General features: G+C 35.1%; 1 protein-coding gene across 1 annotated transcript in view; it reads left to right on the top strand.

Annotated features, from left to right (window-relative positions):
- KLHL4 (kelch like family member 4) overlaps positions 1–18,966 on the top strand; it is a 45,584-nt gene that overhangs the window by 15,301 nt on the left and 11,317 nt on the right. The window contains exons 2-6 of the mRNA XM_074601037.1: positions 9,718–9,891; positions 10,350–10,486; positions 13,296–13,492; positions 16,665–16,877; positions 17,899–18,085. Coding sequence (XP_074457138.1) covers positions 9,718–9,891; positions 10,350–10,486; positions 13,296–13,492; positions 16,665–16,877; positions 17,899–18,085 — 908 coding nt within the window. The remainder of the gene's footprint in view (positions 1–9,717; positions 9,892–10,349; positions 10,487–13,295; positions 13,493–16,664; positions 16,878–17,898; positions 18,086–18,966) is intronic.

Here is an 18,966-nt window from a genome sequence, read left to right as displayed (position 1 = left end):
AATGTCTGTACCTATGAACACATAGAAATATTTGGCTATAACAGAGGGAAACACACTCAGGGTATAATTACACAATTAAGAAGGAATTGACAAGAGACAAAATTACGTAGCTGATAAAACCTTATAGTATAGAAAACTTAAGGCTGACCATATCTTTACACACATTGTCTCACTCTTTTCTAAAAAAATATGTAATTATGATAAGCTAAAAGGAGAAGTACAAAACCAAAAAGTCTGAAGATCCCAACATCAAACAACCTCAGGTCAGTAGTAAGAAGAGTCCTACCAAAGAAGTAGGTGATTTTGATTTTAATCACTTCCTTATATCCTCTGTTAATCCTGAGCTATAGATTTACAAACAATAGATCTACGAAAATAGAGTTACAAAATAGATCTACAAAACAGATTTACAAAAATAGAGTTACAAACATTCCCTTTCCCCTTAATTTGGAGAGAAGGAACAGTAGCTCTGAGACTGATCTGTTAAATACTCTTACAGCACACCTGTTGAACAGGGCACACTGGCTAAATTGGTTAAGAATCACACTTTTTTTTTCCATTGCAGTAGAGTTTAGCCTCGAATGAGGTATCCAGCAGATCAGCTGAATCAGGTGAGGAGATATTTTGGAACAAGCCCATAGAATTTTACATTACTGGGGAAATGTTATGTAAAGTGAAGTAAAATTTCAAGTGGTGCCTTCAGCTAAAGTGGGGATTACCACATTTTCCCATTTAAGTCTTTTTATCGCTTAGTTAGAATCTAAACAGATAAAAGTAGAAAAGAAAAAGATGCAAAAATTGAAATGGTCATAACAAGTACAGGAATAGAGTCCCTTTGCCTTTGACGAAGTAAAAAAAGAAGTGAGAAGCATGTGTTAAGGTACTATGGTAGTGGTTTGAGTTTTCATAAATCAAGAGGTCCCAAAAAAATCTCACAGCAGCAACCATACCTGATTAGCCACGGGGCTCAAAACGATAGGGGCAAGGATTGTTGTTATCAAGATGGTTACTCTCTGGCTTTTCAAAATTCTGTTCACTGGAGATGGAACCACTTCACATTCATTGTTTTCTTATACCTGTGTCTCCCAAGCGACTCTTTGTTCCACTTCTCCCAACAACAGTGAAAGGGGACAGCATAAAGCAGGTTTTCTTCCCTACAATCTCTCCCATCAGGAATCTTTCTGAAAGGTGCTTAATGAAGTAAGAAATATGGACTTAATTAGTTTCACCTGTCCATAGCCATGCTTGGATTTAAACCAGGATTTTTTGCCATTGGCTTGTATTTTTTTTTTTTGTCCTCTAAATAAAAATGCCACAAGCTCATGTCCAGCATTTAGTCATTACTTTTCATTCTGTACATTTTGACAGCTTGAGATAGTGCTATAATCATGCCTTCTGGTCACATCAATTTTTGTTCTTTAGAAAGATGCTGTTCCATTATCTAACCATATTATCACTAGGTACAAGGAAGTTGAGCAAGAAGTAGTCAGCCTCACTGAACTTCTCCTTCATGACTTTTAATTTCCCTCCAACATAATCATGTAATATAAACGTTGGATTAGAAATCACGCGTTGCAGTGACAATGATTCTCCTTCTGTTGGAGTCTGCCTTAACCAAGATAATGAAGCATTCCTCGTAATTTACAATATATATACATCTTGTGTGGTAAATTTCCATGTACAATGACTTTGTATTGATTTTCTTGTTTGTCTTAGGAAAAATTAATGTTAATTAAAATATAATTTGGTTTAAAAATGAGTTATACAACAATATTCACCATACCAGACATACAACATTTCCATTGAGGGAAACACTTCCTTCTTTTGCAGCAAATAGTTGAATCAGCACATTAGTGGTTAAGCATGCTGGTTCAGAGAAAAGAATAGGATTTTGCTTGCTATAATAAATCACTACTACAGACCCTAATCATCATGTTATAAAAAACATCATGTCTAATATCTTCAGTTTCTATGAAGTTGCTGCTTCCTACATCAGTATTTAACCTAGTATTTTCTAATCAAACTTAAAAGTTAATTCAAAACCATCTATTGATATCAGTGTATGGAAATCGATTTTATTACGGATGAACCATAGTTACAGAGCAAGATTCAGTTTTTGTAATTCAATTCTTGTAATTTCCTTATCTGTATACGGCATCTGCTCAACTTTGTGTAGTTATGAAGGTAGTTATAATGGAATGGCATGCAGACTTTTCATCTGGTTAATGCTAAAATAATTTTCAGCAGTTACTTGTTATCTCAAAATATCTACTTTAAAACTTTCTATCTGTGTATAGTAAGATGATAGTTCTTATATCCATGCAAACAAAGAGCAAAAAGTGAACTCAAGCATTGTTTATGATTTGAGAAAAAAGGTGCATTGGTATTTGAAATAAGTAGCTTCCACTACCTTGGGCAGTATCAGAACAAAAGTTAATTTTAAGATGGTAATATACATACTCCTGTCTTTTTACCGGAAATGTTTCACTTAGTTATTATTTATTCTCTATTACATAATGTAAATGAATACAGTGTTAATTCTCCTATAGAATAATGTTCTTGAATGGTGATTTAAGATGGTATTAATTTAAATTACTTGTCTGAGATACTCACTTCATCATTTAATACAGACATATATCTATTATAATAAAACACTCATGGATGTACAGGCAGGGTGCTCTCCAGACTGATTAGATATTGCTGGAGCTCCAATTTTCAAGAAGCTATCTCACGCTATGGAAATAAGTGTTCTTAAGTAATGCCATCATAATGTTTATAGTAAAGTTTCATATTCAGATTAGTCTGAATCAGGAAGGGAATCATTATTTAAAATGAAAACTCCTACTATATTACAAATTTTAACACTGACAGGTCGCTGTGACAGGTCCCTACTTATATTGTGTAATCCAATGGCCATCAAATATCAGAAGAAAGATTTGCTAATTTTTGCTCCTACAGTCCTTTTAGTAAATTCAACAATTTACACTGGCTCGCTAGAAACTTTGCACTTTGGACATCTATCGCAGATCTGTGGATTTCACTCCCAGTGGAGCTGCTCTACCACCCTGAGTCCTTTTGGGAAGGCAATGTGGGGCACTGCATGCAAAGCTACAGAGGCCAACAGGACTCACTCCATGGCCTTTCCCAACCTATCATTCTGACTCAAGAGAAGTGGAGGCCAGTTGACTCCTTATTCTAATGTCTCTTGAAATTTGGGAATGGGTCTGCAATAAACTGCTGAGCAACTTTCAAAACCGAGCCCCAAAACTCAGGAACAAAATCCTATAGGCAGTGACTCTTGAATAGGCATTTATATAATAGTGGAATTTTTAAATGTTTTTCTCGAGCAGTTGAAAAAAGTACATTCACATAGTACTAGAGTGCAACTAAAGAAGATCTGGACCAGATATTACTGTGCTTTTCCACAGGAATAAAGTACATAAACTATTTACCATGTACATAGGAATATCCCATTTCTTATTTATCTATATACAGCAAATTGTGCTCATAAAACTCTACTGTAGACACAAGATGCCAATAAAGAAATGCATGAAGGTTTCAACAAACTGTCTTCCTAGTAGCAAAAGATCAACAACTGAGGGAGTACACATGCTAGTAAGAACAATCTGCTCTGCAGTGAGCCTGGAAAATAATTTTATAGTTAACCTCCTCTGTTAAAAAAATAAATATACAGTTTCCAAAGGAGAACCGCTTACTAGGGAGAGTGTTTGAATCTACCCCTCTTTGTTACAGTTACATGAAATCATGACGTGGCCACAGCTGATACCAGCATAAAAGGCTGGAGAGGCTCAGCAGTCTGTTTGGAGCCTCTGTTTTCCAGTGGAATTACCCCACCAAATATGTGCTTTCTATTCATAGGAGAATTCAAAATATCGTAACCCAAAACCATCCTGATATGAATCATATTGGCTTTCATCTGTATATTAGAACAAAACTCAAAACAGCTATAGTACTTTCAGTGGTATGCTGAAGCTCCTGTGTTTAATTATATGCACAGTTGTACTTGTAATCCCAAATGGGAAAAGTTATTTTAGCTAATGCCAACTGAGAAAAGTGGCAGGTTTATGATAATACTCGCAAGAAAAAAAATTTAAAAACAGGCAGTTTCAAGAGCTCCACATTCTAAAGGAATCGTCAGTATGAACTTTCAATTTAGATAGGTTAGAAATAAGCAGTCTCTCCATTAGCTTAAATAATTATACATTTCAATTCCTTATTTCTTAGGTTGCTACATCATTTTCTGTCATTGTTACTACCTCACGTTACTAGCTCAGCAGTCATCAAGATATAATACAATTTTCTATGCTCCTTTGGATCAAAGTTTTTTATCTATGCTCTAAAAGTTTCAACACAATCTGTTGTTTGTTGTTATATCTGTTATATCTAAAAAGAACAAATAATAAAGGAGACAATTGCAGTAGAAATTTTAAGGCAGAGGTTGGGACAGTAACTGATGCGGCATAATTATATCAGCAAGCAATTAGTACAGGTGCATCAAGTTACCATCATTTTGTCTGTGTTCAGAAATGGCTTCCTAACTAAAATATTTTTCTTATTTCTCAGCCAACTGATGTGGTTTATCTCTAACAGATCCTACAGTCCTATAATTTGACCTAGGAAAATGGCATCTCTCAATCTCCAACCCCAGGACACTGCCCGAGAGAGAGAGGGTCAGAGCTCAAACAGCTGCACAGGAGAGAGTCTGCCTATGTGGGGGCTGACTCCAGTTTTCTTGAATAAACAGAAACAAAAGAGAGGGAAAAAAATATGACGAGTTGCACTGTAAATATTGCTGCACAAACAAACTGAATTGATGAAGTTGCAGTTTTGTCTCATGTCTTGTCACCACTAAAGCAAATACAGTGCGCCACAAAGCTGAAGTCACATTGGTGTTTTCAGCTGTGTTAAAGTCCTAAGAATGTCTAATGTCTCTAACTGGTATCCAGTTTGCTGCTGACAGGTGGTATGATTTACAGTGCAGAGGTAAGCTGATCCAAAATCAAAATCCGTAAGTAACACTGGTAACTGAACTGTTACCTGATTAAACTTCACAAATTGATTAAACTTGATTAAATTTCACAAATATTATAGCAGGTTAATTAGGTACATTCAACAAACATCCAAGAGAGAAGTGGTCACCATAAAAACATAAATAATAGCCTTATCAAGAACAACAAAATTAAAATACTGCATTTCATCACCTGGTTTTCATGCAATACTATGCTTCTAAGCTTCCTTATCATCAGGGTTTGTTTTCTGGATTTTGGCCATAGGCACACTTAACGAGGCACTTTAAGAACATACTGAATTTTAAAAAGGACGTGGCAAATAAATGGCACTTATGTTTTATCATCTTCTAATTAAATAATGAGGAAAATTGAATTTATCCTTTATATACTGATTAATGAAAAGTGCTGGTCTGATTAATGAAGAGTACTTTATGAAGACAGAAAATAATTTTAACATAATTCAGAAATTTAAATAATTGTAGGCCTGGAATGAACCACAAAACTCATCACATCAGTTCTCCTGACCAAAGAAAAGATGAAGTTTTACTGCCACAACATCATTTTTGAGTCACAGCTTGTTTGGGGTCCAGTATAATCTAGCTGTTACCTCAACTGTCATTTCTTAGCTTGTGTTTCATTCAGGTAATTACTCACATGCAAGTCTCAGCATGTCTTTGTTAAGTAAAAATGTGGCTAAATTTTAAAAAGGACAAAGGCAAAGATGGCTCTCTGAGTTCAAATTCTGTTCTGAAAAAGTTTGTGACTTGCTATCATATATTGATGTAACACTTAAACTTTATTTCTATCTTATGCTTGTCTGTAATAAAAACATGGCGCAGCATAGAAGCAGGATTAGCCTGGAAGGCATTCCGAACATTGTCTGTCTTTGGAAGTCAATCCCTGATAAATTTGCAGTAGTAGCTATACAAGTTGTTCATATCTCTTATATTTATCACACTTAAAACATGCCATCCTAGCTTGATTTTGAAAGCATCATGTGAAATAGTGTCAGAAGTCATCCAGAAGTCAAGATGACTTCTGACAACTAATGTTTTTCTCGGAGTAAGCTTTGTTATCTCGTAAAAAAAAAAAAAAAAAAAAAAAGTTGTTATGACATGATTCGTTCTGAACAGCCATGCTGGCTGGTATTTATCTCCTTGTTATCATCTAGACACTTAATGCTTTTTGATTATTTCTTCAAGTTTTCATTTTATATTGTATGTTTCAAAATTTCATTTTGCTTCTGTTTAAAAATGGTGCTGTATTTTCACTGTCCTCCAGAAATCCTTACAGGAAAACTGAAATTATTTCACTTGGCTCTCTAGCTAAGACAAAATTCATAGAGTTCATCTACTTTGGAATCATTTAAATATCAATTTATCTCTGCTCTCTCTAGGCTAATCCACGTTCTTAAGCCATTATCACTAATGCCAATGGTGTTAACACAACTCAGTATCCTAGTGAACGCTAACGCAATGATGACATTAAGCAATTTGGGTTCCTGATTCTTCAGAATAGTTCATTGATAATTTCCCCTCCTGACTGCGTGGAAAACTAATTCCTTGGTCATCACAGGCCTAATGCACTTCTGGAAACTTTTATTACTCAATATTCAGATTTTGTTTGTCCAAAGTTGTACACGTTTTATAGAAAACAAATATTTCTTCATCTTCTACATGCTTCTTTTCTGAGTAGGTTCACATCAACCTTGAGTTCTCTAAATGTATTATCCTCACCACACTAACCCACACCGCACAGGAGATGATGTGACAGGTAGACATATTCATACATTCCCAGCTAGCTTGCCCATCTTGGTACTACAGTCCACAGCATCCCCCCTATTATAATTCAACATAAAGGCACCAGACTGAAGGATATTTTTGCTGACTTTTTCTTCAAGGTCCCTCTGTCCTCTTTAGTTCACTGATCCCCAGTACTGTATTCTGAAGGTCAATATTTGAGTTGTCTGCAGTGATAGTTCATACGCTAAATAAAATATATAAATATTTATCATTGAATTTAATTATCCCTTCCATAATGTACTATAGCTACCATTTTGAATCAGCTGCTGAAGATAAACCAGCAATTATAATATTAATATTAACATTAACAAAGTTAATGGAGTGCTTTTTTTTGCTTCCAGTTTTTTTCAGTCTCTGAAGACATTTGTCTTTGAAATAATTAATTATGTTAGCAGTATTCCTGCTGTAGTTAAAGGTCACTCTACAAAACATGTGAGAAAAGTACCCAGGACTGAAGGAAATTATTAGACTTTAAGTGCCTTTGTAAGTATTTGCAGTTTAAAATGTAAAAATTATTGTTCTACCCACAAATATATAAACGCTATGGGTAATTAATTTCAAGAAACTAGCACTGTGCATTTGCAATAGGGATGGTTGAGTATTATTTTAGTTGATTTCTGCAAAGACCAAGGATAAGCCCAATGTACTACATACTTAAATGCAATACTTCAAGTGGATATAATGAATATGAAAAAAAGACTTTTGAAAAAATAATTTTCTGAAAAGTGTTAAAGAACGCTTTAGAGGTAAGTAGCAAAACATGAATGTTATAGAATATGAATTTGGCGTCAAGTAGCTGATGCAAAACTAATGAGCATATAATCCAATTTTGCAGCTTCTTCATTTTCAATGAAGCATTGAAAGAAAACAAATAAAAAAGTATAGTCATTAAACTCACTGAGACAAATTAATTTTTGTAAGCTGTAAACTACAAAGGATACACATTATAGGTGAACTTGATTTGCCCCTTTTTCTTCATTAAAAAAAAAAGAAAAGAAAATGCATTTTAAATTGTAATAAAGAGCTTCAGAAGAAAGCTAGAGTTTATTGCACTATTTTGGCATATCTTAATGTGTTTGCAATTAGTAGTACAATCTGAGGTTGGCTAGACAGAAAGACATGTGAACATACCGTGCACACGTGCAGTGCGTCTGAGAATTTCAGATGCATCAGGTCTGCTGTTTCTCAGGTGATGTATACGTACACCTCGGGCCTGACATATCTCAGTTATACCAGAAATAATGCGTCTCTGCAGACTGTAATGATATTACACATCCAGTGAGTTTGGCTGGGCCAGGCCTGAATGAATACGTTGAACTCTGGTGCATCTGAAAGACAGCAAGCATACTGGGGATCTGAAGGCTTTTCACATACCAGTGCCCAAAAGATGCCGTATTCAACATGGGCGGTGGAATGTCTATAAATGCAATATATAAATCCAGAAAACTTCATACTGATAGATTTTCAGATGGAAAAAAGAGATAGGTCTGGAAAAACCCAGATACAGAATAGCCATACCAACTATGATTTTGTTCTGTACCATTCTGAAAAGCACTGACGTACAGTAACATTCTTGTACTGCAGAGGGGATGGAAAACTCTATTATGTCTCAGTTCAATACTACATTATAATTTGATTTCTAATTATCCTCCTTGAATTCTGATTAGCTATTTAATGAAGTATGATCTCTGAAAATGCATGATCTAACTTATCTCTGTTTTCTGATAATGTTACTGATTCAACATGATTTACTAATTTTTATTTCTGTATTTTCTGAACTAGATGTTTAATTGTGAATGTAATCCAATATTCTGCTAAATTTAATACATTAATTTCATGTAGAGATTTTATCTCTCCTAATCATTTATGAATATGCATTAACGGTATCAAAGACAACCAGTAAATTTAGTCAACAAGCTGCCATTATTTCCTAGTTGGGCTTGGAAATTTAAATAACAAGTGCTTTACATTTTAATAGTACTTGATATTAAACTGAGAAAACATTTTTCTAAAAAAATTTTTAACTAAAATAGTGTTTAAGATTGCAGCATTTGAAAGATATGTGACATACATGTATATCAACAAATACATTACTATTTTACTAAAAACAGATGAATGTAAAAATAAATATTTTTCTAAGAAAATATGAAAAAAGTGTTTCAATCTGCAACATAACCCATAATAAAAGGCAGTAAGGAATGATGTCTTAAAAATACAGTGAGATAAGAGAAATTGTGAATATAGTTTTTATGGGTATTATAAGTGGAACAGCTAACAGAATTCTGGAGTGGAAGGAACACATTTATAGTGTAAATTCCATGAAAAGGCAGAGAAATTAGTTCATCTTTATTATTTGCATTCAGATTCTAAAGGCTATATAATGTATTGATTTCATTAGCTTTTAATTTGGTAATTTGCCTAGAATTATACGGTCCTTGTCAAATTTTCTTCTGATTCATTCGCATTTAGTAATGTAATCTAATGTAAAAAGTACAAAGAGAAACAGAAATAAGACCTAAAGACATTCAACATCCAAAAAATTCATCCCAAAAGATATTTTAGCTATTGGTACCACAGAAAAATAGGTTTGGTTTTTATGTATTCTGTTTGTGAATGATCAGGAGGCTGCATTTATCACATGTCAATGCTGTGCAAACCCTGCATGACTGACACAAAACTGTGAGGAATTAGAAAACTCAGCAGCACGACCTAATACAGTTAATTGTGGGAAATCTGCAGATATCACAAATGGAAAAAAAATGGAAGAAAGCATAGTAAGACCAGGATCATATGAGCTTTATAATTTCAAACAGTTCTGTAATGCCATTTGAATGTTATCAGGGTTTATAATGTTGCACTCATCGCGCTGCCTCTTTGCCTTGCAGGCTCTCAACAACCAGCAGCTCACTGCTTGGAATGAACACCAATGGCTCAGATGAGTATTTCCAGTCTACAAACCACGCAGAGCAAACTTTCCGCAAAATGGAAAATTATCTGCAGCAGAAGCAGCTGTGCGATGTTCTTCTCATAGTTGGCGACCAAAAGATTCCAGCTCACAGGTACACTTCCTAGTGTTGTTTACGTGCCTTCAAAGCCTGCAGTTTCTAAATGCTGGGTCAATTTATGCCTACCCTGTTTAGTTATGAATGAATGGTTACTATAACTAGGACATCAACAACAATGAAATAAAATGATGTGATCAATGTTTCATATTCATTATTTCAGAAAGAATGACATTCTAATATGAATCATTGATATTGTCCATCTTCCCTTCTTGCTGCTGTCAAACTATAGCAAGATCAGCAAAGAAAATCTGCCCGAACAAGCACTATGGGAGAAAATTAGATTACTAATTACCCTTTTAACTTCATTGCTCACTGCTATAAGATTTGAAACCTTTGCTAAAGATAACATTTCTATTGCACACGCAATTTATTATATAATAATACTGAATTTCATGCTTGCTATTGAGATTATGAAGTAATTTGCAGTCCTCCTAAAATGCTTTTATTTCAAGGTTGGTTCTCAGTGCAGTGTCTGATTATTTTGCTGCAATGTTTACTAATGATGTGCGTGAAGCAAAACAAGAGGAGATCAAGATGGAGGGAGTAGACCCTGATGCGCTGAAAGCTTTGGTGCGCTATGCCTACACAGGTAATTCTTCCTCCATTATCCACATCATTTTTGTAAAGAAAGATAAAATCCATTCAATGCATATGTAATTGTCACATCTTCCATTTCATACTGGTATATAAATACATGCATATGTGATATAAACCTTTCTCCAGAGAGGATGAATAAATTTTACTTTTTTATATAATAACTTATTCTAAAAGATATTCAGAAAAGTTAACATATAAATTCGTATTGAACGTCTCTAACTAGATAGAAATTATTTTAGGAATTTTAATGAGAGAAGAACATATTTTGCCTGTTGCCACCTCGTGTAGTGACCCAGAGTAGTGTACTATGAACCTTCCTGTCATGGGCAGCTATACAAACGGTCTGCCTGGGTGGCAGTCGTTTGGCTCACTCAAGGCTCTTGTGTAGGAATAATCTGAGGAAAACAGGAATATGATTACACCCAGGAGTAGAGCAAATTTTACCACAAGAAAGTGCCACCACATTCTGAAAAAGGTTTATGTTCTCTTGAAAAAATATAGCAATTTTATCAAATGAAATTAAATATTTTAATACCAGAATGCTGCATATATATTTTTTCCCTAATTTATTTTCTCCCATTTTCAACATTTACCCCTGTATTTCTGAATTTGAAATGGTTGAACCAAATAGCTATAAAGACCAAGTCAGAGAACTGTGAAATCCTTTTCATCTGCTCTATATCGAACAGGGGTAAATGCTGTAGAACATGACCGTTATGTCAGTATATATTACAATCAGAAACATTCAGATCATTCAAACCTAAGCAGATTCTGGAAGTCTGCACATTCTGGTATTTGGCAAGCCTCTCGGTGCAGATGGCAGCTACTCCAGCCAGAAAGGTAAAAGGGAAACCCTATTTCCCCTACCGAATTGTGCATAAACTGATCCATCCCTTCAGCTAACTGCTGTTATCAATAACTTTCCCTAAATCCTTGTCATCTGCCATCCCACACAGGACATTGCTTTGCTTTTGAATGAAGTAACACAATTTTGATACTGCGACGCGGAGGTTGGAAGATGTATCAGAAGTATCTATCGATATTTTTATTGTACTTTAAAAGGGCTTAGAATAATAAAAAAACACAGTAAAACAAAGACCTCGTTATAGTCAACATATTGGCATTAGCATAAATGTTAAAAGTAGGAGACTTCTTCACTTGCTATGTCAGGCACTTCATAAATCTGGACTGTTGCATAGAGAGAAATCCCAAGAAGGTTAACCAATCTGCAACCCAGTTTGGAAACAAGTTTCTATACACAAAATAGACCTTGTTTGTGGGTACAAACAAGGGGATAAATATAGAAAGCCAGAGGGAGTGCTGCATAACATGTATAATGCAGTGATACTGGGGCACTGTATTACCCGAGGAAATAGATTAGCACAAGCGCAAAGAAGCTGGGTGGTGGGCTCCTTATTATCCACATGAATCTCAAAATCATCCCACAATTAAATTTAACCTCTTTCAGTTTACTTAATGCAAAACCATATGAAAGAACATATATAAGACTACAAAAGCAAATGCCAGTCTACGAAATAGTGTAAGTTTGCTTGTGAAATCAGGATTCCCTCTTTGCTTTGAGGCATTATATTGCATTCTTTATTTACGCGAACATGTACCAATTTTGCTATGTAAGTTCAGTAACTGTTCTGAGCTGTATAGTAAAAATAAAACCCAAACATTGCCCTATTCTGCACCCTGCAAGCCCTTCCTCATTTCTTGCAGAAGTTGGAAGGTATTATTTAAGTAACAAAGCAAAGGACATGAAGAAGAGATGGGATTGTGCTAAATTAAGACTGCTGAAGACTGCTATGGAAAACCAAAATTTCCCACTGCCTCTGTCATAGGTTTGCATGTGATAATAACCAAGCCTCTAAACTGAGTGCTACTTTTTTCCTAGATAATGAAATATAAATGTGACTTTCAGAGATGAGCGTTATAACATTCAGAATTAATTACATATTCTACTGAAATAAACCAGAAGTTAACTTTAGACGAGAAACCTCTTGCAGTTCTACTCTGATGATAATTTTGACTGTAACCTCTCAATACCACCATTCGCCATGTGTTAAATGGAGATGGTGTGTATCATCCTTTCACTGAAGAAGCAGGAAAATAAATTAATGTTTCTGAGGCAACTGGATGTTGTAATGATAAATGGAAAATGCAGTCATAAAAAAAAAACCAACCAACCCTGTTCTTCTTACAGAATAGAATTTTAGTGCTATGAATCAACTATAGAATTGATCCATCCACTGAGCAGTAAGAATGGAAGATCTTACTAAAAAAACACCTTACAGTCTATTTATGAACTTACCAAAGCTCTCACATCGTGTAACAATTTTATTACAATTTTAAATGCACAAGTAGATGATGGAAGAAATCATGTTTCCTGCGCACACTTCTGGTATTTCCTAGCTTTTGATACTGAAGTCCTTGTGTGTAATATAAACTTATGATATATATTTTTATGAATAAATATATGAATTTTAAGAAAGGTTTTTCTCTAATCACACCTTTCTTTTTATTTACTTTTTTTTTCAGGCAAAATCAGATCTAACACTGTTAAAGCTCCAATAAAAATATTCCAAGCATTGTATTCAAAATCCACTAAATCCTTTAAGTCTGTTAAAACATATATTTAAAGAATCCCTCAGCAAGAAAGGAAAATGAATTTGTGAATTCTTTTCAAAATTTTTCAGAGGAGGAGAAAGATTGGGGAGTAGGAAGCTTTCAAGTAATCAAAATACACAGAAAATGACTGAAAACTTTTTTTCCCCCCCTATACGCAAACTGCACAGGTATTCTAGAGTTAAAGGAAGACACTATAGAAAGTTTGCTAGCTGCAGCTTGTCTTCTCCAGCTATCCCAGGTTATTGAGGTATGCTGCAACTTCCTCATGAAGCAGCTCCATCCTTCCAACTGCCTGGGGATTCGCTCTTTCGGAGATGCTCAGGGCTGCACAGAGCTCCTGAAGGTGGCACACACATACACTATGGTAAGACAAACAATCTAACTGCTTTGCAATTATAATGTTAACGGCAAGTGTGACTACCCTCCTGGAAAACATATGTGCTTCGGCAAAACAGAGCCAGCTGAGTGGGGTGGAGGGGTGCTGCTCTCTCCAAGACTGATGCAGTGGCTCTGCCCTTCCTACGTTGCCAAGCTCGGTTCTGTAAAGTCCCTGACAGAGGGAAATCTCTGCCCAGCTCAGTCTCCAAAGGGAAATTTAAGAACCGTGACTGTTACAGAAGTATTGGAAGCAGAGAAAAGCATGTTTAGAAAAACAAATATGCAGTTCTGATGTTTACCATTTCAGAGTTCTGCCTTGTAGAAGGATGTATTTATTGAACTCAAATTTGCAGTATGATTAGTACGCATTTCTTCCAAAAAATGTAATAAGGCCTTAACGTGGCTACTGTCAAGTGGCAAACAGCAACGGCCCATTCTTGGGCTTTGATTCAACACAAAGAAAATTCTAAAGCTGATTTTAAGGTGAGACACACATAAAAGGAGCCAGAATACAGAATGTATGGGAAAGATTTGAAATGCTAAAAAGAAGCACATCCCTGACTAAAACATAATCCTCCTCTGGCTCAAAGCAAGAAATGAATATTCAGAGCATGGGAAACAGAGAAGCAAGATAGCTTGCTGTGAAACCAAACCAAGAGATAAATATTCAGGGCAACAAGATGTGCTATAGCAACTTTAAACACAAAAAGAATAGCAACTGCTACAGCTAAATAGATATAAAAAGAACTACTTGTTAGGAGACACATGGCAGCTTTATGCTTGAAATATTAGCGTAGTATGTCAAAACCAGTTTAGAGGCTTCATAATGCTGAGAGCATTCCAGCAAGAGATTGTACACTTCCACACGCTGAAATAAATGAGAGTGGCATGTGCAGATTGAGGGCACTAGTTGTGCTCTTTCCTGTCACACTAATGAATGGTTTGTTTAGCAGCAATCTAGATTCCTTTTATATTTTAAAGTTTGAAAAAGGGCATTTAAGATAGAGGTTCACTCAGTCTCTGTATAATAGTGTTGTCCTTGCTGCTCCACACCATTTTATACTCAGCCAAAACACAAGAACTTCCCCCCCTCTGCTGTTGCCTCTTTCCTCCCATCAGCCCTAGCACTCGGCATCAACTTTAAGCATTTAAAATTCATGGTCTAGATTTCTGCAAAATTGAAATAAAATCATATGGTTAGACATATGATTTTATGATGTCAGACAATAAGAGGGCCTTTTTTGGTTAGATTTTTTTAACAATTTGAATCCTCCAGTCTTCCCTAGGAGTTAAACTTTTACTATTTTTTAAAACTGTGCGTCACCGAAATGACAGTTGGGTCTTTAAGACCACTGTCTACTGTGAAGGATCATGGTGAACCTATGAGACTCAGCAGTCCTGTGCATATAGGTTTTACACTATGTCTTCCTGAAAACAACCAGAAGCATTTCCACTGTGAGAACCACCTCCTGTAACCTGTGTGCAACAGAGGTTGAGAATACTGCCCTCAAAGAGGACCTTGCATGTCATAAAACCACCTACCGAGTTTGCAGCTACTGACAGTTTAGAGACAGAAGAGGAAATCTGCAACTCTTTGCCATAACCTTAAAGAAAATTTTCTTTTAAACCCTTGAACTGATTAAAAAAAAAAAACAACTTTGGAAAATAAGAGAACATAACACGCATACACACAGAAAAATGTGGAAGAGGACAAATAAACCATTCTGGTTTGTTTCATGCCAACCTCAAGCACCTGGAAATGCGTACCTTAGGGGAACTATCAAGTCATACTGTAAATACAGAGCCCATTCAAATGAACTAGTAGTATTTAAACATTTTCAGAAGACAATCAGCTATAAACACCACATCCATTCAATAAAAACAGACACAATGGAGACCTTCCCCTTCAATTACTTTAGCCATTGATGCAAGCATTAACAGTTTCCTGCCTGGTATCTTTTCGTGCAGATAAAGCTTGTTCTGATAAACATCTTGTGCTATGTTTGTAACTAAACGTGGTCTGGCCTTCCTGTTCCCATTCTCTGAATGTCACAAAATATCAAAGCAGGATATGCATAACAGAGCAAAGTTAACATCTCCTTTAGCCACTGACACTTCTATATTTACATCCTTGGTACTCTTGAAAAGAGTTTCGGAAAACTAAGAAACTATTGAAAAGAAATAATACAAGTATCAGTTACTAAAATGTCTTCGTCTGCCCTATTCCAATCTGGTTCCCAAATAAGATATGTTACATGTAAATGTAAATTAATATTTCAAATACAGACAGGAATTCCTACATGTATTTCTTTGCAAGCAGCATTAAAAACCCTATCTCTGTTAATAAAATTCCTTTTTTTTTCATTTGGAAATAGCACAAGCAAGCATACTTAATATATTTTAATATCAGTTCTGATATTGTTGTAACTTGACTGTACAATATATTATTTTAATGAAAAATAATTCTTTGAAAGATTCTAGGGATTTAATATCCATGGTCATTTCTGGAGCTGGTGAGTTTTATCATAGCAATAGCTGAAATACCGATATGCCTTTGTTGGACCTTGTCCAATTTTCTATTGCCCAAAAAGTACTGTTAGAATAGTCAGTTTAATTTCCCTTGCTGTATTTTCTGCTACTAAGAGTGGAGACATACAGTCAGCATCTGGCACAGCTCATTGCAAAAGGATTAGAAGGTTTCAATGCAATTTGCTTAAAACTTTTGAATCTGTTTGTAACAGAAGTTAGACAGCTTATTTAAATGCCCTCTTGGCATTCTTAAGATACACATTATATCTTCAAATTGTTTTTCTATTAAGCTGCAGTGTTAAGATCACATTGATGGACAAAACCGCCGGGGGCAAATCCCTAAGACAGGACATACTGACAAGAAGCCTGAGAAACACATCCGTAAGCACGGTAGCGCCAACATGATCATTATTCTTCAGTCCTCCAAGAGTAAGGCAGCAAAGAGCAACCAAAATCTCCCTTAAATGGCAGAAGGAGATTCAGTGATCTTTAGAATATATATTGCATTTCCCTCTACTCGAGAATAGAACAGGAGTGAAATATATGCAAAGCCTACATTATCTAAGAAAATGTTATTTCAAGGTGTGAAAATTGTCAGTGCATTGAAATCTTTTTTTTTTTCTTTTCAGGACCACTTCACAGAAGTAATAAAAAACCAGGAATTTCTTTTACTCCCTGCTAATGAAATTGCAAAGCTCTTGTCTAGTGATGACATCAATGTTCCAGATGAAGAAGCCATATTCCAGGCGTTAATGATGTGGGTGAGGCATGATTTGCAAAACCGACAACGAGACCTAGGAATGCTTCTTTCTTATATTAGACTGCCTCTACTTCCACCCCAGGTATGAAAGTTAAGGGCTAGCAGGGAACTGAGCTACCAAATGAAATGCTTGCCTCAACCATCATTTAAACAGAGAGAAGAATTCTGTGGAAATGTTCTGGGTTTGGTTGGGTTTTTTTGGTGGTTTTCCCATTTTTTTTCTTTTTTGTTTTTGGTTTATAGTAGGTGTGTTTATTATTTGTAAAGACAGATGAAGAAAAAATCTCACAGTGCCAATATAATTACTGGGCTCAGAATTACCTCTATAAAAAAGTCAGTCTAAGGGTATTGCAAAAGTACAGTGTTTCTTTTTTGGATAGCGATGGTAGTAGTTTCCCTCTAATAACACAGCAACTTAGATACCATGCAAAGATATTTATTTAGATTTAGCAAACTGCAGGACAGATAAAGCACAATCCTTATTTCTTTATTGCCATAACAAGTAGATAAACCCAAAAGGGTCTCAGATTATTGATGACTATTCTGAGCATTGACATTATTTGTCCTTTAAGACTGAAAGAGACACTTCGTCGCCTAAGTTCCGGAGATGGACATACTGTTTTCTAGCAAGCTAACACCGTTGTATCTGTGTCATAGAAGAATCTATATATCTCATCAGAAAAGCTGATAGGAATAGCAAGACTGACAGGACACTACAGCTACTTAATGAATCTCCATGACTGAAGCTGCAAATATTCAACTTTGGATTAAGTATCAAAAAACTTTATCTACTTAATTTCAAATATATGCCTCATTTAATACATTCTAATATTCACAGAGATGCCCAACACTATGTTAGATTTGCTTACACTCACATCAAAAGGAGTTCTGCATTCAGAAAAAAATAAAGCAAAGACATCATATTTAAATACATTTTTTGCTACCTTCGTATTGTTTTTCTTGCATTAAAGCAGTTTTCAGCAAAGCTCAAGTCAGAGGTGAAGTAAAAATGAGCGTTTGTAGCTACAAATACTTTAATTACTGAAGTACATACAATTCTAATGATTTAGATATACATAATATCCTCACTTTTCATTTCTTAGTTACTAGCTGATCTAGAAAATAGTCCAATGTTTGCAGACGACCTAGAGTGTCAGAAACTTCTTATGGAGGCTATGAAGTACCATCTTCTACCAGAAAGACGGTCCATGATGCAGAGTCCTCGAACTAAGCCTAGAAAATCGACAGTGGGTGCACTTTATGCTGTAGGAGGTATGGATGCCACTAAAGGTAAGTTCAGAAATTAATTTAATTGTATTAGTTACGTGTATTACAGATAGCCAGAGAATATATGACAATTATTTTTAAAGATTCCTGTTAGGAAAACAGAAATCTTCTTGCAAGGATCATACGTTTGTAAATGATACAAAATGTATAATTTTTACAAAATGTAAAAATACATGCACCTTGAAGTGCAGACTAAAGAAGTTTGATTCAGATGGTGATTTTAAAATTAAGTTTTGTAAGAACTTGTGCGTATAGTTTGACTTTACAAATCAGAAGAAAAAAAAATATTAAAAAATATTTCAAGATTCGTTTACTGTTGTTTTAGAACCCTGTGCTCCATTTTTTGACAGAAGTTAGAAGGCTGGAAAAATTTTTAAAGAGGAAAATAAAACCAAAAAGCATTACTGAACTATTGAGAACTGTTAGCTAACACTTATCAATCCTTATTATAAAATTTCAGATGGAAAGATTTGCACTTTTTCATGAGTGCGACAGTATGTGCAACTTTTTTTCAGGACTTCATACACAGTTTTTTTTCAGGTTTGTAGCTGAAAGTTAAATGTTATAAATGTATTCCAGTTTTTATTATTTGATTTTCACTTCTGCAATCAGCTTACAGTTTTACACATTACACTGTTCTATTTAGTAGGCAGTATATTAAATCATTTTCTACAGGAACCTGAACTTCAAACCCACAGCTTGGAGCCAAAGAATTATAATTAGTTTAAAGTCTAGCAACTTGCTGAACAGTATTACTTTTAGCTGTGTGAGTTCACTTTTAATAGAATCACAAAGAAGCTAATCCATTTCATGGTTCGCAAAAAGTTGCTGATGACTGATTTTTCCTATGTGAGAGATCTTGCAGTGCCACCTTACTATCTCTA

The sequence above is a fragment of the Larus michahellis genome, chromosome 9 (genome assembly GCF_964199755.1).
Source record: "Larus michahellis chromosome 9, bLarMic1.1, whole genome shotgun sequence".
NCBI lineage: Eukaryota > Metazoa > Chordata > Aves > Charadriiformes > Laridae > Larus > Larus michahellis.
The sequence above is the reverse complement of the archived record's forward strand: the minus strand, read 5'-3'. Positions and strand labels throughout refer to the sequence as shown.